Raw genomic sequence first — 27,033 nt, forward strand, 5'->3', positions numbered from 1 at the left:
GTCAAAGAGAGATGGAAGAGGTAAGAGTACCCAGCCCAGAGGCATGATGGAGTCCAGAGGAGTGAATCTAGTTGAAAAATGAAGAGATGACTGCTCTGGGCGCCCTCTTTAAATGAAATCTCTGAAGGGAGCTCTCCACTCTCTGCTCTCCACCCTATAGACCTATTTAAGGATCATTTTTAGCAGATTCTCATTTGACCTGTAACATAACACACAAACATACACATATGCATATGAATATATATGTATACCTATAATTGTCATGCTAAGTGTGGCAGAGGGCATTAACCTGGTCCTGTTTAAACTGAGATTCTAACTCAGAGCTTGAAGGATGTGAAGGAAAATATGAACACTCCTCCTCATCCCTAGGGAATCCTGTACTACCCTGTCCTAGGCCCTGATACTGCCAAAAATTCTGTGAACATGTTACCCTCTGACAGCTTCTTACATTAGAAGAAATAGTCTGTATCTGACATAGATACAAAAGGATCCTGGGTAAGTGAGAATGAACCTTTTTCCTAAGAAGGTCAGAATCTGTCATGACAAAGCAAAGGAACTTTAAACACCAGGTAGTTTTACCTGGAAACAGAATCACATAGGCCTACCGGCTGCTATAGGAATAAAAGGAACTTTTAAGCAATAGCAGCAGTATCAGGGAGCTGTCCAGGGTTCTGGCATCTGAAATAGTGTGACTGTTATACCCTGGCTCTCATTTCCAGGGTTCCTGCCCTTGTATCACAACTACCTTAAGCCTTAGCCACTTTTACTCATCTAATTATTCTATTACCAACTTATATGGGCTATCTTATACCCTCCTGAAAATGTGTTTTTATAGCTATCATTCATTTATATAAACATTTGGGGAAATGAATTACATATGCTAACTACTTATCTTATAAAAAATGACACTTTCATTTACCCTAAAACTACCTTCAAGCTTCAGCAATCAACCTTTACCTAGATTGTCTTTTTCTCCTGTTCTTTTATCCAGATTCCTTGGGATCCTGCTTGAAATAATCAATTAGCAACATATATAGCATGCTGCTTCTGTTTTTTCTTATTTCCTTTAACAGTTTTCTCCCTTTGGCATAATTATTTTCATTCTTCTGCCATGCCCTCTCTTCTCTGGGGATAACAGCTTTTTTAATACATATGATGAGGTTAATGCCAAACTCAGACTCATATTAAAACTACCTGTTTAATATTACCATTGAATTCTATCAAGGACACTAACTGGGTTAAGAGAGGGGTCATATAAACACTTTAAATGCTAGTAGTGAACAAGCTTAATGGCATTAGTTCAGTAATAGAAATATGATAAATTCCATTTCTTTCAAAACTTAAAGTGTATTGATATTTAGATTTTAACAATAACATCTACTTATCCAAAGATAATAACGTGACAGGGATACTATAAAAGGAATTATTATTCAGATACAGAGTACACTAAATGGCATTTAAGGTCCCTTCCAACTCCAAGATTCTATAGATCTATAATTCTATGAAAGTTAAATATAACTCTTTGAAGAAGGAGATAAACATATGGTTATCATTACTCATTTTATAATGGTTTAAGGTTTGCATGCCACTTTCCTCAAAACAGCTCTATAATATAGGTATAGTTATGTTTATTATTATTGTTTTCTTTCCATCTTTTTTGGTAGAGTACAAATTGAAACAGGTCTGGAAGAAGTCACTCTTGTAGTATTATTTTTTTTACATTCAGTGTTTTGTAGATGATTACAGATGTGGATAAAATAACATCTTTTTATAATTGAATGAAAGTATTAGGATAAAAGCCCATTCTCTGTTGGCTCACTGAATGCATCCTCAGTAAGATAGCTTCATTAGCAGACATTCTGATGATCTTGTCCTGTTTCCATATGATTTTGAATTCCTTCACTCAAATAAATATTTTGAAAGCTTTCTATTCCACGTAGTTTATAGATTAATAATATATGGTACCACAGCAACTGTTAGCACTGTTCTCAATTTTTTAAGGATCAATATTATATCAAGCAGTTGTGAGCAACCATTTTATTTGTGATAATACTCTAGTTCTTTTGGTTCAGTTTATTTGGTAAATTCTCAAGAATAGTTTAGAGTCTGTATTTGTACTGTTGAGATTTTTTGTTTGTTAGTTTATGAAGGATAGTGAGTTTCTCATGTACAGTTCTTTCCACCTGATTACGTCTTTGTAGGTATTTGGTGGGTGCCAGTGGTTCATTGCATAACTTTTGTTTCTTTGAACAATGTGATGATGATGATGATGACCCAGACTTATAATTTCATTAGTATTGAAAGTTCCTTCTATCATTTGAGATTAGCAATTTGTCTGTAACTTGTGCCTGGGGCTGTGAGAAGTTACTTGTCTGTGGTCACACAGCTAGTGAGTCTGACTGACCTTCTATTATATACTGCTGCATTTTAATTATTTTCACCATTTATAGATGAAGAAACTGAGATTCAGAATCATTATGTGATTTGCCCCAGATTAAAATGCTAGGACTTGAAGACAGATCTTGTGAACTCTAGGACCAATAGTCTTACCACTACATCATATTGACTCTCCTAGCTTTGGGATATTTAGTTTAGGAATGAAAGTATTAAAGTATCATTAGGCATTCATAAAAGGAATACTAAAATCATTATAAATATTTCCTGATAAATATGGATAAATATTTTACTTACTTTAACCAATGTGTATGTCTCTTGGTACAAATAGTTTTATGTGTCCCTTGGTACAAACAAAATTTCTGTTTCTTTTGTAAATTGGTTTGCTTTCTGGGTCAAATATTATGGTTACCATGTTAAATATGTTTTTAACCCATTTTCTGTACTTAAATATATGAAATCTTACTTCATGGGCATTCATAGACTTAGAATTAGTTGATGTTCACTTAACTAGAACTGTGGGAATTAAAAGTATTGAGAGATTTCCAGACATGTAGTAAGAGAAAAGAAGCAGAGGAGGTAAAGAGAGGAGTCAAAGCAACAGGGAAACAGATACCAGGCCCCTTAATAAGTGCTGCAAACTTTTATCTTGATTAAGTATTTTAGATATGCTTCCTGTTTAGACCAGTAGACAGTCTCCAAGTGTGACTTAGCATGCCACCTACAGATAGAGTCATCTGAATGGAATGAGGAGTAAGAAGAGAGAGAGAAGGCCCCAAAGAGGCAAATTTTGATGTGAATTAGGAATTTAAAATGTCATGACTTTTAATGCTATGAGTACACATGCAGTGGTAGATTAGGACTGAGGGCTCTACCCATGAGAAAATATGTGTACCTTAGACATTGGGAAACTTCCCATCGACTTGGTGAGGAATCCACAATTGCATTGGATATTTTTCTTTGCTAAATGTGTGCCCATTAGATGCTCATGTAAAAGGAAGGTTGGTTATCAGAAAGATCTATCCTAAATTCAGTTTGGCCTTTTGCAATATTGATTCTTTCCCCACAGGAGACTAAATTCACAACTGGATTTTTGTAATGTGTGTATTTAAGAAAGAACAAGGTGTAAATGTCCCTCAGAGCAATAAATAAAAATAGTGGTAGATAAATTAACATGATGCTATTTCGCTCAATATCCTTTATGATATTTCATTGAATATTTTTACTTAGTAAAAATTTAGTATTTCTAATTGGTATACCATAAGAGATCTTCAGCCATTTAGCATAACTTCACCTCTGTGCAAGGCATTGTGTTAGATGATAGGGATATATAATTTTTACATACAGTCATTCACCTTGAGGAGCTGACATTCTGTCTAATAAGGGTATACAGCAAATGAGTAATGTGATGATGGCAAAGTAGAGATCAAGGCAAAATGTTATGAGAAAATCTCAAAAGGCAAAAATGACCTAAGGGTTGGAAGAGGAGAAATTAATCAAGCAGATCTTCCTGGAAGAGTTGGGCTTTAGGATGTTGAAGGAGTGTCCTAGATAGATCCACAGAGGTGGATCAGTGTTCAAAAACAATGGAGAACAACCAGTGATTAATTTACTTTGGGATGAGTGTGTAAAAATCAGTAGTGTAAATTAAGACCAGAAAGTTAGATTGGAGTTATCTACTAGAGAGACTTAAATGCCAGGCTAAGGGATAGGTATTTTATCCTAGAGGCAGTTTGGAAGAACTGAAAGCACTGAGTAAGGGAGTGACATAGTCAGAAGTGTGCTTTAAGATGACCATTTTAAGCATATCTGTAAAAGTTACATTAGTTAGGGGAAAAGACTAGAAGCAGAGAGGTTACTACCATTGTCTGAATGATGATTTGAATTAGGCTGGTAGCAATGTCAGTTGTAAGTACAAGATACATTTTAGATGTATTGTATCAAGCAAACTTGGCAGTTGATTGACTGGAGAGGAGAGGAGAGAAGGAAAGAAGACAGAGAAGACTTAGATTGAAAGATTGAGTGACAGGAAAAAAGGTAGTACTATTAACAGAAATATGGAAGACGGGAGGGAATAGGAGAAAGACTAAGGGGGAAAATGATGTAGTTGGGTTTGGATGGGTTGAGTTTGAGGTTCTCGGGGAGGAGTGGGCATCCAGGTGGAGACGTTTAGTTGGAAATTTGAAAAATCCAGGACTGGAGTTAAGTGGAGAGATTTGGGATAATGATATAGTAGAAAGAGCACTGGACTCAAAGTAATTGGAGCTTGGCATTGATCATGGAAGCTGCCCTTCATCATTTTAGTCGATTGTGCTAGCTGGACCCTTGGACCCTTTGAGGATTATATTCCTCCTTGCCATATGTGATTAAGAACTCTTGGGCCTTTGAGATGACAAAGCTCCCCTTTATTGACTACTGATCAGGATCTTTACTGGACTTTTGAAAAAGGAGTGAGTGACTTCATGAGTTCAGTTTTGGACATGTTGAATTTGTGATACTCATGGGACACTCAAGTGTGAATGTCCAGTAGGCTCCTGGTAATATAACACTGGATCTCAGGTGATAGATAAGGGTAGATTTGGAAATCATCTGCATAGAGATGATGGCTGAATTCAAGGGAGCTGATGAAACCTCCAATGAAGATTATATAAAGGAAGAAAATGTAAGGCTTAGGAAAAGATTCAGGTGTACAGCCATGCATAGTTATAACTGGATCCCAAGTTTTGAACTCAAAGGGGATGTTATAGGTGATCTCTCTTTTTACAAATGAGGAATCTTAGGCTCAGATACATTACGTGGCACGTCCAAGGTTACACAAGTAGTAAGTAGAAGCACCAAGATTCAAACCCAGATAGACTGGCTCCAAATCCATGACCCTTTCTGTTGTACCACACTGGCTCTTAGGAGGTGGGATATGGGTGATGATCCCAGAAAGGCAACTGAGGATTGATCAGACAGATGTGAAAAGAATCAGAACAGAACAATATCTCCAAAATCTAGGAAGGAAAGAATATCCAGAAAAGAAGAAGGGGGAGTTGACTATCAGATGCTACAAAGAGGTCAGGATAATTCACATTTATATGGTTTAAATAACACTTTATTGTTATAAAATGCTTTCCTCACAATATCCCCAGGAAGAAAGGTTCAGCCAGCATCATTATTCCCATTTTACTAATGAGTAAATTGAGGCTTAGAGGAATGGATCAACTTAGGATCAAAAAGCTATAAATGGTGGAACTGGAACACAAACTCAGGAGCTCTGGCTGTAAGTCCAGTGCTCCTTCCACTATATGTGCTGCCATTTTCCCCCCTTGAGTTGAATATATCATGTCATGTTAGGCTATTGGCATCCTGTGTTTATCTGGATGTGTAACAATATGGATATTTCTGGCTGTTCTGATAGACCCACTGGGTAACCTGGAGTTAAATTTACAAAGTCTCATCCAAACTGCCAGTATGACACTTGCCTTCATCCATGCATTTTTTGTTGTTGTTGCCAAAAATAATGGCAATCTTTCATGGTGTACTGACAAATCAACATCAGAATCTTTTATTAATTTTATGTACCATGGCACCTTTTACCTTTCATCATGAGGTGGGAAATTTAAAGCCTAATGGAGTAGAAAACATTGTAATTTCATAGAGGAAGTCTTTTGCAATTACTTTCTGCAATAGCAAGTAAAAAGGACATCTCAGGTAGCAGAACATGAATAGTTAAGGAATAAATTTAATTAGCTCCGTTTCCTCACTACAATATCCTAAGTTAGTTGTTGGTTATAGAATCACAGTGAGGCACATGCTACAGGCAGTATACATCAGAAATCATTTAAGGACATTATAAGTAATGAATTGATCTTCCTTTCTTTGCTCACAAGGGAAAAAGGCCTCACTATCCTAATCCAAATTAGTCTGCTTTTGTTGAAAAGTGTCAAAAAATATCTTTACAAAATATAGATATATAAAGAAATGCAGAGCATATCGCTGTCTTTCCTTGTGCCAATGAAGGATTGTTTCTCACAGTTTGGAGAGCTTTTAAAAAATGTGTACTCATTACAATGCCAGATCTCCAGCAATGCTTTTGAAATTGTGGCTCAGAGGGGGAATTTTTTTCTCTTGAATACTATATTGTTTTCAGCTGATTTTCTATGTAGAGATTGAATTTGTATATGAATGGAAGAAGGCAGAACTGGTTATCTAAATACAGAAAAAAAACTTCATAAACTTTGGAGTTAGTCCTTTTTAAAGGGTCTCAACCTAATGTATTCTCTCATCTCCATAAGGGCCATAGTGCTATCACTAATGGACATAGTAAAGAACAATTATTGAAGAAGTAATAAATGTTATATTGAGAGAGAGGCACATAATTTAATGTTTTGATCACTGGCATTTACTGATTTTTGTTTTTCTTTCAGTGACTATTTCCACAAGTACCTTCTTTGATGGCTTACTGGTTACAGGACTCTACACATCTACTAGTGTCCAGGCTTCACAAAGCATTGGAGGTGCTAATGCTTTTGGATTTGGTAAGTTTGATGTGTTCTGAGAAACCTGCCAATATGTATGTTTCCTAGAGCTGGTTATCATTGCTTTAAAAATCTATTTAAGAATAATTCCATGTTCTTCTCCATTTAGTATTCTAATATGATTTATTTAATTTTTTTTTAATTTTAAGAGGCACAGAAGAGTGTACGGAGGTGGGGATAGGGTAGGAGAATGAAAGTGATTGGTATAAGTATGTTATGCCCAGCATGACATCTTATCTAATAATATCTGTTCAATGGAGCGATCACACTTTTTTCTGGGACCTGCATGTAAATGTTTCACATTCCATCATTTAGGTTGCTGAAATTCATTTTGATTTCCATGCATCAGTCAGCAACCAATCTTATAAACATTTTAAAATATCATCAAATATTTGGATGAATAGGTAAAGTCCATCAAAGAACTAGGTGATCATATAACCAATCTGTGCAAAATAGGGCCCCCAATTCTGGCATAGCAGAATTTCTTTTTTGAAAAGCACACACTTGGAGACAGTGACAACAAGAGCTAAGCCACAGCTGGCTTCCCCTATACCTGGGAACTGTGGGCGTAACTCTGACCATGTTTCAGTGAATGTATATTTGGTTATCTGACTTTTTCATAATCTGTACTAAAAAACTACCACTATTTTACATCCCAATAAAGTGACTTGGTATTCATGAGGTGGGGGTAGGAAAGGTGCAAAAATAGTCATTTTGCAAAAATTAGTAAATTATTTCACTCAATTGATATTTTAATAGATTTAACTTTACATTGAAAATATAACTAGAAAGTCATTGATTTCAAATCATACAGAAATCTCATCTAAGTGAAGTGACAAAACCATCACATTAGATTAATAGTCATGGATCACAAAGGCAACAAGAGGCAAAAATCTCTTCATTCCCTATTCTATGTTAAGTACTCTAAACCCAGTATATTTTAGTATATAATAGAAAAAACAAGAGTAAACATATCCATTAAAAAATTAATAAATTTTCCATGGTGAGGGAAATGGGTTGCTTTATTATGTAACTTGTAATAGTTTACTTTTAGACAGTGCATTAAAGGCCTTATAATGTCGTACTTTAGAAAGTGTTAGGTGGTGCAGTTGATAGACTCATCTTCCTGAGTTTAAATCTGGCCTTAGACATTGACTAGCTATGTGATCCTGGGCAAGTCATGTAACCCTGCTTGCCTCAGTTTCCTCATTTGTAAAATGAGCTGAAGAAGGAAATGACAAACCATTCTGGTATCTTTGCCAAGAAAACCCCAAATGGGATCACAAAGAGTTGGGCATGACTGAAAATGACTGAATAACAACAATAAACTGGTACAGTACAGAGTGCTGAACTTGGAATTAGGAAGACATGAATTCAAATCCAGCCTTAGACATTCACTAGTTGTATGACCCTGGGCAAGTCCCTGAGTGGTTGCCTGCCTCAGTTTCTTTATCTATAAAAAGGTGATACTACTAGCACTTACCTCCTAGGGTTATTGTGAAGATAAGACGGTATAATATTTGTAAAGCACTTTACAAATCTTAAAGTATTGGGGCAGCTAGGTGGCACAGTGAGTAGAACAACCGACCCTGGAGTCAGGAGGACCTGAGTTCAAATTCGGCCTCGGACACTTGACACACTTACTAGCTGTGTGACCTTGGGCAAGTCACTTAACCCCAATTGCTCTGCCTCCCCCACTCCAAAAAACAAATTTAAAAAAACCCAAATCTTCCAGTGTTATTAATGAATCTGTGATCTAATTACAGATGATACACATGTCTTCTCATCCTGTAGATGAATCATCTTGTCCATGTTTCCTTATAAACCTACAAAAGGGAATCTACTCATTATGCTTTCATTTAGAGCATTTTACTTTTCATTTTACTTTTCATGGGTGCTAGTGAAACATTGGAGCTATGTATCCATCTGATCTTTTCTGTCATAGTTCCCTTTTTTTTAGTTTCATATTTTATTGATAAACAGTGACCCATTTATATACCTTATCTCATTATTGTTATTTTTCTATGTGTTATTTATTGGCCAAATTGCCTTTTAGAAAAAGGAAGCAAGTTTTATCAGTATGATTTTTATATAGCAAGGCCTTTTGTTTGGATTCACATTGTTACTGTCAGACAACATGGCAAAATGGGAAAGCAAAGGCAAGGATGTTAAGATGCAGAAAGCCACGGGAGCAGGCAAGAGTTAAAACCAGTTTCAATGAACTTGAGTCAGGATTTTCACACATGTCAAGGCAAAGCAGATAGAGGGACCCAGGAGAACATAGATACTAAGGGAATAACTAAAGCAAATGGTCAAAAATTAAGGCAAATGGTCAAAAACCAGGAGACCTGAAGAATCTGAAGATGAAGGGTATGACAGGTAATGTGAGGTAAGCAAGGAGTCAGAAATTAAAACAATCTTAATAACCGAAGGAACTCTAGCTCATCACATAGGCTTATTTTATATATTTCCTGTAAAGGAAGAAAACAATTCCTAAGTGAAATTAACATGGGACTAGCCTCTGGCTATAGTGCTGAGTGAGGAGCTAGAGGTTAAAAAAAATTGGTATTTACCTGCCTATCTGTTGAATCTGAAAAAATAACTCATATTTACATAGTTTTACAGTTTGCAAAGCTTTTTGCTCATAACAACCATAAAAGTTAGCTACTACATATATTATTTTTCACATTTCCCCCCCAAATATCTCATTGGGTATTTGCTTACTTTTGTTCAGACATACATTGTAAAGAATCTTGGTTTGTCATAAAAGGATGACAGTAGTTTTATTTGTATAATAGTAGCCTAAGAATAATCACGCTTATGAATTTGAGGCTCAGAGACCTTAAGTGATTTACCCATGACCACACACAGTTAAGTGTTGTAGACAGGACTTCAATATGAATATGGATAGTTCCATGTTCTTTCTTCTACATGAGACTACTCCTGGTGGAGAAAAAAAAACATTATGGATTATTCAAAACCAACTATGTTTATAGATCACCAATTTTGTAGAGTACCAGTAGTAACGTGAATGGCAAATTACCTCTGACTTAAGTTTAAAAAACCCACAAAGAATAATTCCATTAATTAAAATCATTTCCATCAAGCAAACATTAATTAAGAAGCTACTATATGCAGAGCACTATGATGACATTGTGGTTAGTTTCAGGTAGTACCTGATAGTGCTGTAGTATTGGCAAGGCCCATTTGGGCATTTACAGGTGTCTCTCCCTAACATTTAGTGGGTGGATTTCTATTTATAACTTTGTACTTACATATCTGTTAAAGACGATTTTTTTGACAGACATAAGGATTCCTTTATACAAAGGTCTAATAACATTTTAATAGTGCTCTCTTATGAATTTTACAAGTCAATATATACTCATGACAGAAAAAAGAACACAAAAGGAAAACAGTTATAATTTGGCTGAATATTGTCAGAAAGGATTATTTCTTTTCTCTCAAAGTATTTTGAAAATTATCAGTCTTTTGTTTTCTGTCACCTTAATTTAAAATTATATCTCTCCCACTTTCCAATTACTAGAGAGCTAACCCCTGGAACAAAGTCTCGGAAATAAAGAGAAGAAAAAAACACTTCCATAACACTAAGCAACACGTTAACTGAGTCAATCAGTATATTTAATGTCCTAACTTGATAGTGCTCCACCTCTGCAAATAAGAGAGAGGTTTATTTTCTCTTCTTTTGTGGGGGAACTAAGCTTGATTACTAGAATTACACACCATTTACTCAATTTTTTCCTTTCCATTTACATTTAAAGTCTTTTAAAATAAGAAACCAAAGTGAAGTTTTCAATGTGAAATGTTTGTATTACTTTTAGAGACAAATTATTTGTTTGGGATCTACATTTAATTTAATCTTTACAATCAGTAGCCATCAGAGAGGATTTGTGTGGCTGAGGATGGGAAGGAAAAAAGGGGAGAAACAAAGATAGAGAAGAGGGAGGGGGCTGGAGAGGGAGGGAATTTTTCCAAAATAAAGTATATCATCCCCTTTACAATATGTTTGCCACAATCAGTGTAACATTGTATAAACTAGGCAATAGTTATTCCATCTTCATGATCTCAAGAGGTTATGGGTAATAAAGGTCATGCCGAGATCATGTGGCATACCTTGCCTTTTGAATGGAAGATGCCTTGAATATTTAATATACTGTGAAGCTTTGACTTTTCAGTGGAGTGTTAAGCAAACAGAGGGCTCTTGGCATTTTTCCAACATGTTTTAGTGGTAAATAGCGTATGCTATGTTTAACTAGCTCCGATAAATGAGGGCTAAGTAAGGCATTTAATTCCATCTGAATAGATGATTTTATTTATGAAAGTTTTTGCATGGCCTCTGTATCGTCAGCCTCATTGTATTAATTGCCTTAAAGTTGCAGAAACTGTGCCATGACAATAAACTATACATAAGAATAACCAAAATAAGAATCATCATTATCATTCAAGTATTATTTTATAAATGTTACTGGGCCAAAATAATACCAGCCTTTTATGAAAAACCAAGATTTTTTACAATGCATGAGTGGCCATGGCCATACCCAATGGCCAGAATTAAATGAAAACAATAGATATGCAAAAGATGACTAGAAGCCAGAAATATATAGCCTGGAATACTTCATTTTAGTTGTCAATGTGAAGTTGGAAATATGAAGTCCTAGAGAGGCCTGATGTTTAATTACAGTTTGTCCATTTTTACATTCCAGCATTTACCCTTGCCTTTGAGTGGGAATTTAGTCATGAAAAATATTCAAGTCTCATTGAAATAGATATTTGAACACAATATTGTATAAAACTATATGGATTTTTTCAGGGGAAAGCTTATCATGTGAAGGAATATGTACTTGCTTTAATTTGAAACATGTAGTACTATTTTAAGTTAAAGTGCATGTTATATATCTCATGTTGAAGATACTAGTTTATTAATTCATAAACTCATAGATCTGAAGGTTGAAGCAACTTCAGATACCAACTACTCCTCCCTCTCCATATTACAGATTTGAAAATTGAGGGTTGGAGAAGTTAAGTCACTTGTTCTAGATCTCACAGGTTGAAGGTGTCCAAGAGAGAATTTGAATCTGGTAGTGCTGACTACAAGTTGTTAATGTTTCTAGAGGGGAAAATTTACTTTAATTGATGTCTGTGGACATGTTTCTTTATAAAAGTAATCATATAAGTTCTAAGGAATATTACTTTTTATTAAGTTATAAGTAGTCATTAGTAGAGAAAGAATACAAATGGTTGCCAGGTCTTCACAAACTAGAAAGGCTTTGAATATGAATCTGGCAATTGGCTACCTTCATACGGTTCAAGTACCAGATTAGATAATTCTGGAAAGGCTTCCCACTAGCAAGTGGCCTGCTGGGGCTGAATCTGAGTTCATTGATGAAAGCTGTGAATTAAGGTAGGGCAGAGACAGTGTTGAAAGTCTGTCTCAGCAGAGCAAATCCTCATCACCAATGTAATCAAAGATTCTTTATGCATTGAAGTATAGTAAATGAAAATTGTTCAGATTCAACTATTATTTACATTACCCGTGTTTGAGTTTCACAGTGGGGGCTTGAAGTTCATTTAACAGTTTTCTGTTAACATGTGCACTCATGGAACAAGCACTTTAATAGGCCAACAAATGATTAGTCTTTACATATAGAAGATTAAATTGAACTGTAATTCATGGATTTGCTACTAAGATATTGCCCAGTGTTCAAGTTTGAGGTATAATATCTGAATATGGAGATTTACCTATTTATTTCAAATTTATGTAGATTATATATATATATGTGTGTGTATATTGTATCATATGTATGTATATGCATACACACATATATATGGCTAAAGATTTGGGCTAATATCTGTAAACAAAGAAAACTTTTAATAAATTCATTAGTATCCTATTTATATTGCTGCAGTAAAATACTCATTAGCTTGAAGAGGCCATGTGATTTGCAGAGATCATTCCTTATGTTAAAATATTGATTTTCTGGGTCTCTAATAAGAAATGTATCTGTTAAATTCATATGTGAAATTCAAATAAATATCCTACTCACAGATAGCAAATTATTGTAATGAACTTAGGAAAGCTGAGTTTGAACAAATCATTTTAGTAAACAGTAAAAGTGTAAACTATCCACCAGTTAATGAAATTGCTAACAGGTATTCACTTTTTAATACATCATTACTTTGATGCAAATGCTACATCTCCATACTTTGATAGATGGTTTCATGAATATCTGTGGCCAAAAGAAATTCAATGAATGTATAGCCCACATTTTTAGCAATGTTCCTTTTCTAATTTAGCTCATCTTGTCTTTGGAAGCCAGTGCATTGAGGGCTCATAATCAGACCCTTTCTAGACTGGTGACACTGAGCCTTTACTCTATTAGTATAACTTTTGAGAATGCAGAGTTTCAAAAGGAAGCCAGATTTGCTGGAAAATTGTTTACTATTTACAGTACATTTGCCCAAAGTTGTTATTTTACTCTAAACTGAATTATTCATTCAACAAATATCTATTATATATCTCTTCTGTGAAAAGCATTGTGTTAAGAGACAGAACTTTGCCCTAAGGAGTTTATAGTCTTCTAGAGGAGGAAAAAATGTGTACAAATAACAGTACTATAAATAGAACTGATGTGCCTAAAGAATCAAAGGACTATGAGACTTCATAGGATTTAGAGTTGAAATGGATTTTAGAGATAATCTAGCCCAACCCCATCATTTTATAAATGAGGACAGTGTGATACACAGATTTGAACCTAGGTCATTTAACTCCAAATCAATGCTCATGCCATACTATATCATACTTTTTCATTTCAAAAGAGAGAGATAAAGAGGGAGGAATGGAGAGAGACGGACAGATATGGAGAAAGAAAGATGGAGGGAGGGAGTTGTAGGGAGGGGGAGAGAGACAGAGAGAAACAGACTCATTCCAGTAATGTATGTTATTATTGACTTATGGGAAAACTTGTTTTTAAATATTTTTGAAACATTCGTTATCTGTCTCTTCCTACTCCTTCCTCCAAATGAGCAATAAATAAGAAAACCATCAAAATAAATATGCATAGTCCAGCAAAACAGATTCCCACATTGGCCATGTCTAAAAGCATATGCTTCATTATTCACTTTAAGTTCATCCCCACTTTGTCAGAATAATGGATATTGTACTTTATTTTTGGTCCCCTAGAATAATAGTTTACCATTACATGGATCAGAGTTCTCAATTTTTTCAAGGTTATTTTTCTTTATAATGTTGTTGTCATTATGTAAATTGTTCTCCTCCTCACTTCACTTCATGTCGATTCATAGAACTCTTTATAGAAGAACTTCTATTTATACCATTGACAGAGGATCAAGGCATATTTCTTAACTGTCGACATCTCTTAAAGAGATCATATAATTTTCAATTAAAACATTTATGGCAGTGCAACAAAGTGTGGAATACTGTGTTCATTACTGGAGGAAATATATAAAGACACAGAAAGATAATAATACAACCTAATCATAAAATCTCAGAGGTCATGTGGGACCTCTGAGGGCATCCTGAACAGAAATCTTTTCTATAGTTTTCCTGAAAAGAGCCATCTGTCTTTCATTTGAACACTTCTAGTGATGAGAAACTCCTTAATTCCTGGAGGATGGTTAGTAGACCTGTCTGTTATGAATTACCTAACAATATCACCTCTCTGATTGTTAAGGATTTTTCAGTTATATAAAATTTTGCCTCTCCTCAACTTGCATATTTTGCTTGTAATTCTGTCCCCTGAGGCAAATTAAAGTAAGCCTAATCTCTCTTGTAACTGATGGCCTTTCAAATACTTGAAGACAGTTATCATATTCCCCTCTCAGTATTCCTTTATCTAGACTGAACTTCCCTGGATCTTTCAGCCGATTTTTGTATGCCATGATATAATGTTTCCTTGAAACTGTGCTAACCCTCTTTTGGATATAATACAGTATCCTTGCTAAACTATGGTACCTAGAACTGTATCCAATACTTGAGATATACAGACCAAATCAGAGTACAGACATGTTAAAAATTCCCTTGTTTTTGTAAATACAGCCAAAATTTGTATCAATTTTTAGTTTGTTGACTCATATTTAGCTAGCAATAGATTAATAGATTTGAATATTTTCATGCAAATTGTTTTCTAATCTAGCTAAGTGCCTTGTGTAAGATAATAAATATTAATTATCTAAGATAGATGATAATAAATATTAATCAATTAATGTTTGCTAGCCCACACTTGTATAATTGAATTTTAAAACCTAAATGTAGCACTTCACATTTTTTTGGTACTAAACTTTTTCAATGGGATTAATGCATAGTTCATTTAAGTTGGCAAATATGTTACCAATAAAAATTATAATGAAGGAGAAAGGATATCATTAGAGAGAGATGACCATAAGAGGTGGCTTGGTCATATATTGAGAGCAAGAAATGATTGGTAGGCAATTCAGGTGTTTTATTGTTACCTGTATGACATCAAGGAATCCAAAGGAAGGCTTTCAGAATAACAGGTGGAAACACTGTGGAGGAATTGAATGAGGACATAAGATTGTGATGTACACTATGGGAAAGAGTGACCACGTTGATGAGATCACTGATCCAGCAGAATACAGGACTTCTGTCACATTAAGATTAACCCATTATTATAACTTAACAAAATCTTTCAAGTTCTTGATTCTATAATTTACAAAATAACCTATCTTTTCCATCTTTATATGCATTCCATCTATGTCTGCATTCAAGATATTCATTAAAAATGTTGATCTGATTTGATGCTTCCTAGCATACTTCATGGAATCAGATATACATTTGTTCCCCAGTCCAGCCCATATCTCTCTGCTTTGTCCACAATGGTATTATAAATTTTTGCCAAATGACTTGTTTAAATTCAAGTGTATGGTATATTACAGTAGTGGTATATGACATTTAAGATATTGAAGCATAGTATATTGCTGGCATTCTTCTAATTTACTTTGGTAAAAACCCATTAGAAACAGAGATGAAACTAGTCTGGGTTTGTTTATTCTAAACAAACCCATTCTGGTTCATAGTGAAGGTCACTTTCTTGGACAGTTGTCTCTCTTCTTCATTTTCAGTTTAAAGCAATCTTGATCAGATCTACAACTCTCTAGTCAAATATATTCTCTTTAGTCTTTGTTAAATAACCGCAATCCCTGACTAATGGTTGCATGTTAATTTCCGGCTCAGAAATCCATATACGATTCTATGAAATCCAAATCTACCTTCAGCCCCTGACTTTAACTAAAAGTATTTTGCCCAAAGCTCCATAATCCCATGGATTGCTTAATATAGTGGTAGGATCTCTGGAAATATTAGTGAAACTGAAAAAAACCCAGTGTTACAAGAACCTAGAGATATATTGCCCTTTAGAAGCTAACAATATATGGGGAATTCAAGGTTAACTTTAATATTATAAAATATAAGCTAACAGAAACAATCAATGCATGATAAGGCCAAATGATTTCCATAGATAGACCATGAAAACATGGAAGTTCAAAGTAAGTTAAGGTCAGTGTGGGATAGAGTGGCCAGAGAAGGTTGCAGGAAGCATGTAGAACTAGAGCTGGTCCTTTAAAGAGGGGTAGAATTTAAATAAGGGGGAGAGAAGGGACATTTTTAGCAGAGTATGAAGAAAGACAAGCCACAGATAAAACAATGTCCTCAGATCATAGAAGTTTGGGGACTGAAGGAATTTGAGATCTCATTTAAACCAACACTTCCATTTTACTGATGGAGAGATTGAATCCTAGAGAAGTTAAGCTACTTACTCAAGGCTGCATAGCTGTTGTTGAGTCATTTCAGGCATGTCTGACTCTTCATGGCCCCATTTGGGGTTTTCTTGGCAAAGATACTGGAGCGGTTTGCCATTTCCTTCTCCAGCTCATTTTACAGATGAGGAAACTGAGGTAAATAGGGTTAAGTGACTTGTTCAGGATCACACAGCCAATAAGTGTCTGAGAAGTCTTCCTGACTGTACTCTATGCACTGTGGCGGTCACCTAGAGATACTTTGTGGCAGGGAGAGTACCAGGTCCCAGCTCTCCTTCATTCTGGCACAGTACTCTGCTCTTTAAAAGGAGTCAGTCAACAAGTAGCCATTTATTAAGTTGTTACTAAGATCCAGGCACTGGGGGGTACAAAGAAAAAGAAGCAAAACGCCTCTGCCCTCAAGGAGCTCACATTCTGATGCTAATGATGATACAAATAGACAACACGCAAACAACTATATACATAAAAGATACATGTACAGCAGAAGGGAAGGTACTTGGCTGGGGCTGGGGTATAGGGGAGAGGAGGGAGGCAGGGCCTAGGAAAAGCCTCTTGTAGAAGGTGGAGTTTGAGCTGAGTCTGGAAGAAGACCAAAGAAGGCAGGGAGCAAATGTGAGAATGGAAGGCATTCCATGCTGGGAGATAGATAACCAGTTAGTATTATACAGATTGGAGACAAAGAAAAAAAAAAGGATCTAAAGCCACAAGACTCTTGTATCTAATTCACCAACAACTCCAGAATCTCTGGAGACCAAAGGAGTGTATCCTTTTCTACTGGTTCTATTCCGTACTAGGTTCATCTTTAAAAGGGAAACTCTGGGGTAAAACCCTGTAGTGATTGTGTTCTATCTCCTTTTCCTTTTCTTTTCCTTCTCCACATATCTTTTTTGCCAAAATAAGGTGACTCCTACAAATAAAGAACTCATTCAAATAGCAATGAACTATCCAAACTCTAAGGTTGAACTACTACCCCCTGTGGGGGGGAGGTGTTTGGACAATTGCCCAGTAGGCTGAGTAGTCTGTGATTTTCAGGAATAAGAGATTGCTTTGGAAGCATCTGCCAGGCTCCACCTCCACCCTTGTTCTTTCATGACATTATGTATGTGATTGTTTATCTTCCTGGTATCCTTGGAAGCTTTATCCCCAGAAGCCTGGCTCCCTGGAAACTTCATGTAGTGGCCTGGCTTCATGGGAATCAGCCTGACCTACTGGCTAGAAGCTGGCCAATATAGACACTGTCATCCCTTTCCAGGTCTGCTAGATCTCTCAAGCCATTCTGTTTCCTCTTTCTAATTTCCCTGGAAAGGCCCCAACATTTATGGGGTTAGGAATGCAGAATTTAGAAAATCCTGGGGGTGGGATGAAGAAAAGCAAAGAATAAAGCAGGGAGAGGCATTAGAAGCCAACACAGAACGGGGCTGAGAAGCATTAAGGAAAGAAATCTGCTTTTTTGTATATCTTACTTTAGCTGGCTATTGTTGGAAGACCTGAACTTGAATTCCAGCCTAAATCCTAATTAGCTAGGTGACTCTTGCTTAACAAATCCTCTACCTTTTCTTCGTCTCAGTTCTATAACATGTCTTTGGTCTTCATCTATAAAATGAAGATAATAATAGCTCTGCCTCAACGGGTTATTATAAGATGTTAGAAATAAAACACTTTGGCAACTGTGAAGTACTACATATATTATGTGTGTGCGTGCGCCCGCGCGCGCGCACACACACACACACACACACACACACACACACAAATGGTAGCTATCATCATCAGCATTATTATGACCTGAAAATATAAAATACAAGTCACGCACCATGCTTCTATTTCAATGGGTCTGGGATCTTATCAGGGCAAATAACAACTCCTCAACACCTTTTCATCTTGTCAAGCTTTTGTTCATGTCTTTCCAGGCCAGGGGGGAAAAATACTTGATTACCTAATGTAATAATAACTAATGGTAGCTAAAATGTATGGGCATGTAAGTAGCACAGTGGGTAGAGCGCTGGGCTCGGAATCAGGAAGACTCATCTTCCTGAGTTCAAATATAGCCTCAAATACTACCTGAGCCAGTCACTTAACCCTGTTTGCCTCAGTTTCCTCATCTGTAAAATGAGCTGAAGAAGGAAATGGCAAACCACTCCAGTATCTTTGCCAAGAAAGTCCAATGGAGTCATGGAGAATCAGACATGTCCAAACAATAAGAAGCTAAAATTTATATTGCACTTTAAGATCTACAAAATGCTTTACATACATTATCCTATATTCATTTAAGATTTTTGAAGCTTTCAATATACTTAACTCCCAACAGCCCTGTGAGTTTGTGGGTGCAAGCATTATTACTTTCTTTTATAGATGAGGCACTCTGAGAAATGACTTGGCCAAGGTCATACAAATAATAAGTATTAGAGGCAAGATTTGAACCCAGGACTCCTGAATGCAATTCTTGTATTCTTTTCACTATACCACATTTCCTCCAAGTAATTTTCCTTAGGTGTAGATCTGACCACATAATTTCCTTACTCAACTAACTCCAGTGTCTTCTACTGTCTCTAGAACTAAAAATAACAATAATAATAAAAGAAGAAGCTCCTTTGTTCAGATGTTAGCACTCTTAACAACCTGGCCCTTACCTAACTTTCTAGCCTCATTGAGCATTAATCAACCCTTTTCCCATAATCTGTGATCCAACCAGACTGGCCCCTCTGTTCCTTGCTCCCCATATTCCATTGTTTTTGCAGAGGTGGTCCTGCATAGTTGGAATGCACTCCTTCTTTAGCTCTGCCCCATAAAGTTCCTCTCTTAGCTTTAGATACAGCTCAGACACCATTTTCTGCATAAAGCCTTTCCTAATTCTCTCCCCACCCCACCCCCCCACCCAATAGCACCTTGGATTGTACTGCTTTGTGTGTATATATAATATATCTGTAACTACTTTGTTAGAGAAACACTATATAATATGTATCTACTTTGTTACATATATATTAAACAGATATATTTCCTTTGTGTACACACACACACACACTCACACACACACACACGTATAGCTTCTTTGTATATGTGTATGCGTGTTAACTTTGTATTTATTTTCTCTATTTTTACCTGTACTTTTTGACTCCCTCATTAGAATGTAAGCTCATTGTGAGCAGGGATCACTTCATTCTTTGTTTTCATATCATGAGAGCCTACCATAGTTCCTGGAACACATTAGGCACTTAATAAATATTTGTTGATTTGTTAATTATACGGGAAGAAAGCATGTAATTGTTATGCTCATGATTAAAGGTATTCCTGTGAAAGGCTGAGCAGTATCTGCTAGGAACAAGGTTGTAGCAAGCAGGGATTAAGCTTGATGGAAGTTTCAGAGCTTCCAATGGATAATTCTGGCCTAGCTAAAGGGATTGGGTTGAAGCTTCATGAGTGCTAAGAGTTTTAGGTGAATTGTGGTTAGGCATTTCCTGTTAATGAAGGCTTATCCTTCACTAGATGTAATTGGAATCGGGGATACTTTTCCTCTGTGTGTGTGAATTAAAGAAAGCTTAGGAATGGTGGGTGTCTGCTGATAAGAAATCCTGTTTTCTGGGAATGTGACACTTTCACAGTATGCCAGGTAGTCCAGTGTGACAAGATACAGGATAGGACTGTGTGCTTAAGAGAGAGAACATCAAAGGTTGACTCAACCTAGCAGTCACTTCACCTGTGGTGTGGGTTCTTCCTGAGGTTTTCAGTTCCTTTATGGTTGCCAGATAATGAAATATGGGGTTATATATTTGATACACATGATGAATGATTTATAAATATTTTTGGATGAAGTTGGCATCTCTTTTACTTTCAGTAGTCAGGAAAGAGCAATAGCTAAATGCAGAATGATTTAAAATTATTGTATATAAAGTCATTACTCTCTCCTGAAGATGAATTTTTTATGTTAAAAATAAAAATAACATAATTTTAAAATAAAGATAGGAGGAAAAAACCTCTTCACCTGATAGAAAGCTTTGTTTTTTCTCTTTGAATATAGAATGCATGTATTTTAAAATGGGTGCATGTGTGTGTAGGGGGGCTGACAGAGGGGTATTTTACCAAAAATATCATTTCTCTTTCCATAGTGTGTGTGTGTGTGTGTGTGCGCGCGCGCGCGCACGCAAATGTGTAAGCTGGTGCTACTGATTTTTATATTTAGCTTAGTAGATGTAGGAGTTGCCTCATGAGGCAAGAGAACACAACTAAATTACTGTTTTCAGACCCAATGTCTGGATGAAAAGATGCTTCTTAATGTGGGAGTTGCATTTTCTGAAAACAGAATGCCAAAATCTGTTAATATTCTTGTAAAAGTTGATGTTGCACTATACTCCTCCCTGCTTTCCTTCCCACTACAGCTCTCCATTTATCTTCCCACATGTTCTCTAGGGTCAAAACTGCATGACTGTTTCTAGTCAATTGTTTTATTTTGACAAGCTTAATTCAAGACAATTCCTGCATAGTCATTGCAATAAGTAACCCATTTAAAGTAGGAAGTGTTAACTATCAGAAATGTAGCAAAAATATTATAGAATTAGCTATATATTGTTTAAAGCAGACAATTGGTTGTTTTAACATTAAGTCACACTGTTAACCATCACTGGTTTTTCAACCCCTTTGATAGAATAACAGCAAAGGAAGAAACGTGAATATCCCCCTAATACTTATAAAAGAATTGACCCAATAGCCTTTAGATGACTAGATGGGGCACTGGAAAAAGCATCAGAGAATGTTGGAACTGGAAAGTCACCAAGCGTTTATTAACGATTGCTACATGGCAGGCGCTGTGCTAAGCCAAGGGGATACAAAGGAAGGCCAAACACAAAGTCAGAAGGAACCTTTGGAATCATCTAATCCAAGGGTTTTTAACCTAGGGTCTGGGAATATGTATGTATGTACATATACATATACACATGCATATTGATCTATATATATATATATATATACATGTATGTATATAAGTGTATGTATGTATCTTGACTCAGGAGGCACCCCCCTTCTATTAAATTAAGTGTAAAAATCAGTAGCAGCAGTAGCAGCAGTTTCCACACAAAATTATGGAAAGAAAGATGGTATCTTTCTTCTGTGTGTGTGTGTGTGTGTGTGTGTGTGTGTGTGTGTGTATGCAAACACACACACATATACATACACACACATATATATCTATATATTCATTATAATTGGTTTCCTTTGCAATCCTATGTATTTATGTTAGATATTTAAAAACATTCTGAAGAGAGATCCATCAGCTTCTCCCAGAGGAGTTCCATGATAAGAACCCCAGATATAGTCTAACCTACTTTTTTTTTCCAGATAAGGAAACTGAGGTCCACTCAGGTTAAATGGCTTGCCTGAGGTCACATAATATAGGCTTGCACAGAGTGTGGAAATGAATCTTGAGTGTGGCACTCCCTGGGAGAGTTACCATTTACCATTACCATTAGCCTTTGCCCCCTGTGGTGAAGAACATAGTTGGCATGATCTCTCTCTAAGGGGGACATAGCTAAATGGAAACCAAGTTTTCTTGGGATTCTAGCACTATGCAAAAAATTGTGAAGTGGTTACAGTCTCTCTCTCTCTTTCTCTCTCTCTCTCACTAACTCACTCTCACTCTCACTTTCTCTCCCCCTCTCTCCCCCTCGCTCCCCCTCTCCCTCCCTGTCTCCCTTTCCCTCTCTCTACCTCTCCTTCTGTTCCCCCCAATCTTACTCCCTCCATATATGTATGTGTGTATATAAAATACATATGTTTATTTATTTTTTCTCTTCCACTTGGGATCATTTATTTCACCTTAAGGAAAAAAACTACTATCAGTCACTGATAATCCTAGTGTGAATGAAAGTGGACTTTTTTCTTCTTGTGTAGTTGTGTTTTAATTTTCTTTTCTGACTGTGGATCTAATTTAGAAATAAAAGGATTTGTTTCCTGTTAAAGAATGTTAAGAATTGGAGAATGACTATGGAAGTGTTTTTGTTTATTTTATTTTGTTTTGTTTTTTACGGTCATGCCCCTGAAATAACATCACCTAACAGCTACTTATTGCATCTCTGTAGAAGTCTGCCCCTGATTGAAGGGTACCATATTGTAATGATACAGATTTGGCTTGCTTTTATATAATGTGTGAACTTGTAGGTACCCATGTGATAAAGACTTATGATTTCTAAAGAATTAAATACTCAAAGGACCTGGGTTCTAATCCTGAAATCCCAAGCACCTCATCTATAAAATAAGGGACTTGGTCAAGATGATCTCAGAGATTCCTTTCATGTTAACATTTCCTAATATATGGTCAAGGTCACCCAGGATCTATTTTTATATCTGCTTTAAGTGTAGAAGCTAAGGGAAACATAATTCTCATTCACCACAAGAAATGGGATAGAGGAAATAGTTTTCTATATTTGATGTGTGTTTTCTTTAAATTTTCTTCTACGACCTTTATTCTTTAATGGTTATTACAGCCTTAAAAATAAAAATCCAGGCAACTTTCCATTGGACACTACTTTCTGCATTTGAAAGTTTTCAGTTCTGCACATGTAACCTTTTGATTCTAATGTGCCATTTTATAAACTAGTGAAATTGCTTCAGATCCCTGGATTACTCTGTGATAAGCCAAATGGGCTTCAGGACACTCCCTTCACACTACAGACACATGCCAGAAACCAAACAGATGGCAAACTAGGAAGAAATGACCCTCGGCATTCTCATTAGAACAGTCGGCAAAATTTTAATGGGCCCCCGTTTGCCTTGTGCTGTATCTAATACCCTTTGAACTGCCACTTTTTTTTTCTGTTACAAGTCAACAACCACCATGTATATTTTAATAGGGATTATCAAACACAATTTGCCCAGAAGATGTACCAGCCCTCCACTGCTAATTAGCCAAGTTTAAATAATCACTGAGTTCTGGAATAATTGGAAAGAAACACTGTTTTTCTTGCCAGTGCATAATTACTAATTAACAGGAAGATAAAATATCTGAGTAGCAGTCATATCTAGGAGAATCTGTTAACAGTTAATTAACTTGTGAATTAGTGCCAAGTTGATATTGGTCAAGAAAGTTTATAGAAAAGCCTCATCTATTTAAAAAACTCTCTTGATTGTAAATAAGAAGAGCATTTGTGGAGCAAATATGGTAGCGATGGCTTCTGTTTAACATGATAGAGCTCACACTTACATTTATGATATTGAAAGTATTTACGTATGCTTTTAGTGTTAAAGACATATGATGGCGGCCTTGCTACACTGTGGGTTTCACAGGAGACTTGAAGCCTCATTAATTGGCTAGTCTCTTGATCCTGATAATTGTATGGGCTTTCTCAACCTTAAAATTTCCACATGAAATTGGGCCATAGATTCCTCTGTGTTTTCTGCTTATTGACATTTAGAACTTAAGTGCAGCTGGTGACTCACAAAGAAGCAAAAATTAACAGTCATTTTTACTTTGTTTTGGTTGCTGGGAGACCTTGCCATTACATTCTTTCCCTGTCAATATTTGTAAACACACAAATTGAAACATTGAAAATAGTTGTTATGAAACAACCTTTTTTTTTCTAAAAAAATAAAGTGGCAAGATGTTGTCAACATGTCAAGCACTGAACAAAAATGGTAATAAGCCAGCCCATATTTATCTGGTGCTTTCAGATTTACAAAATACTTTTAAGTATCAGGGCTGCACCGACTAGTAAATATCTGGGGCTGGATTCAAAGTGAGTCTTTCTGACTCCATGTCTAGTGATTTATCTACTACCTTCGAAATTGCCTACATCTTTTCAGATTGAGGATAATGTTTAGAATCATCTCTCCGGGTCTTTTTAGATCACTGACTCTTTGGAACAGAACTTAAGAGCAACACCAAATTTGAGAAAAGGATAATTATGAGAAGTTACTTGTAATTATAACAACTACAGCCTGACAGTATGGCCTTGAAAATGGAAAATTAATAAAGAAAAGGTATTCATTCTGATTATTAGTATATCCCACAGATATAGATAAATCAATAGATACAAAGCAGAAATCAAAAGAAGCTCAGAATTTTCTCAGTGAGGAAACCTTTGATCTTCAAATGAGATCATAATTGTAAAGCACTTAGCACAGTCATTGTCACATAAGAGGTACCTAATAAATTCTTGTTTTTGTTCCCCCTCCCTTTTTCAATCAAACATGGCAGCCAAAGTTCCCATGAGTTTAAAATCAAAATTTGCAGAATGTTTGGAGGAGAATGATGGAATTTAGCCATATAGCCGTAGTCAATGAATTTGTATTGTGCTAAGTGCTGGGGATACAAATGTGAAAAAAAGATAGCACTGCCCTTAAGGAGCTCACAGTCTGATAGAGGAAAACCATACACAAAAGAAAGCTGGAAGGGGTGGGAGGGAGTCAAAGAAATCCAAAACCAGTGCAGCTCAGTTGGAGCCTAGGAGAGGTCTGAGGAGATCTCTCTCTTATCTCCTCTTCTTAAATGGAATTTTAGGAGTTCATGGCTCCACCCTCCAGTCAGAGGGGCAGAAGTACTGAGGTACTCCGGGAGTAGGAGTACCAAAGCTGATTAGATCTTGCAAGATGATAAGATTTCCCAAAGATGTGTTTACTGGTGGCATGGTAGAGAAGTCAGACTCCTAAAGTGAGTGTACCCAAGTAGGAAATGAAATGTCTGAGCATGACATATTGGAGCACTTCGGTTTCACAAAACATCAAAGAATAGTGGTTGGTGAAAATAAATTTGCAGAAATCTTGCTATGAGACCTAATTAAACCAGATAATCTCAATAGTATTTATAGATTAAACTCAGAGGGAGACAACAAATAGAAAAATGTGGAAAAGATTTGTCAGCATCTCTATTATGGTTTTCCTTTCATTGATGATAATGGACACATGATGGACTCTAACACCTTAGAATTCAATGTGTTAAATGAGAAGATGAAAATGACATGAAAAAAGATAAATTCAGTAAGACTAACAAGACTAGATCAAGTATGCAAAGAAGAAATCTTCCCTGGAGAAGGTACAATTTTGAAAGCATTGAGGGATTGTCCAGATTTCTTCAAGAAGGAAACCTATCAAACCTGGGGAGGGGTGGAGAGAGAATCACATTGATGACAACAATGATGATGATGATGTCGTGCTTAATGACTGTTTGTTGAATTGCCCTCCTTGCTCTTTTCGACTTTCTGTATGAGATTGCCAAGCTGAATTGAGCCTAGAGAGTGAAAGACCACATAGGCTAGAACTGTACTCTTGTGGTTTTGTACAGCATTGTCAAAACTATTCAGGAGCGACAGTAGGGACTAGAGGCAACTGCATTTTTTTACATAGTGCCACATTGTGTCACTTGATGGAGGTGAGCAGATGGTTGCTGCCTCTGTGGCTAAATTAATTAACTCAAAGGGTGGTAAGATATAATACCAAAAGGTAAACCCAACTTAGGGACTTTCCTGTTCTTGATTTTTTCTTGTGGAATTGTGAGGCAGAAAGAAAAGTTCATTTAGATAAGACAAAAAGGGGCCAGCAAGGAAAGACACTAAAAGTATACAAAGAGTATCACAAACTAAAACTGAGGGTTTGAAGATTGTGAGAATGACTAAATGAAGGTTAATTTCCTTCTAAGAAAATCAGGACTTAGATGGAATTTCAGATTTTGGTAATGTCAATTTTTTACTTTAGAACAGAGGTTCTTGACATTTTTTTGTAACCTGGACTCATTTGGCAGTCTGGTGAAGCCAGTGGATTCTTTCTCAGAATGGTAGTTTGAAGTGCATAAAATCAAATATGTAGAATTACAAGGAAAACTAATTTTATTGAAATATAGTTATAAAAACATTTTTAAAATAGATTCATGGGTCCCAGTTTAAGAACTTAATGCTTTAAAGAGAGAAGGAACATTGGGATCTCATGATACCTATATTCCATGTAAAGCCTATTTGCGAGATTTTTTTAGCTTCTATTGGAGAGGATTTACTTAATGAAGTTAAGGGAAGCCAGTCTAAATGGAAACTCCAGTGTTGTGTGATATGCTGCTCAATTAAATGGTCTTGTTTGACTGGAAAGATAAGAGAAACAAACAGAAACTCTTTACTTCTAAGTTCCACTGGTAAGGATAAGTAGGGCAAAGGAAAACATGAAAAGAGGAAGAAAGACAGATACACATAGAGGGAAAGAGACGGAAAAAAAGAGAGGTGGAGTTTTAGAGGATCACAAATAATGGCCAAAGGGAACAGAGATTCCTTTGGGCTTGATCTAAGGCAGAAAAAAACTACAGTGATATCATGGCAACCTGTGAAAAAGGACACATTGACTA

At 36.1% G+C, this 27,033-nt stretch overlaps 1 protein-coding gene across 2 annotated transcripts in view; it reads left to right on the top strand.

The window, feature by feature from the left end:
• Positions 1-27,033, top strand: part of RELN (reelin) — a 560,642-nt gene that overhangs the window by 83,860 nt on the left and 449,749 nt on the right. For both annotated transcript variants that reach the window (XM_036762107.1, XM_036762108.1), the window contains exon 2: positions 6,807-6,917. In XM_036762107.1, coding sequence (XP_036618002.1) covers positions 6,807-6,917 — 111 coding nt within the window. The remainder of the gene's footprint in view (positions 1-6,806; positions 6,918-27,033) is intronic.

This window comes from Trichosurus vulpecula, chromosome 5, assembly GCF_011100635.1.
Source record: "Trichosurus vulpecula isolate mTriVul1 chromosome 5, mTriVul1.pri, whole genome shotgun sequence".
NCBI classification, from domain to species: Eukaryota; Metazoa; Chordata; class Mammalia; order Diprotodontia; family Phalangeridae; genus Trichosurus; species Trichosurus vulpecula.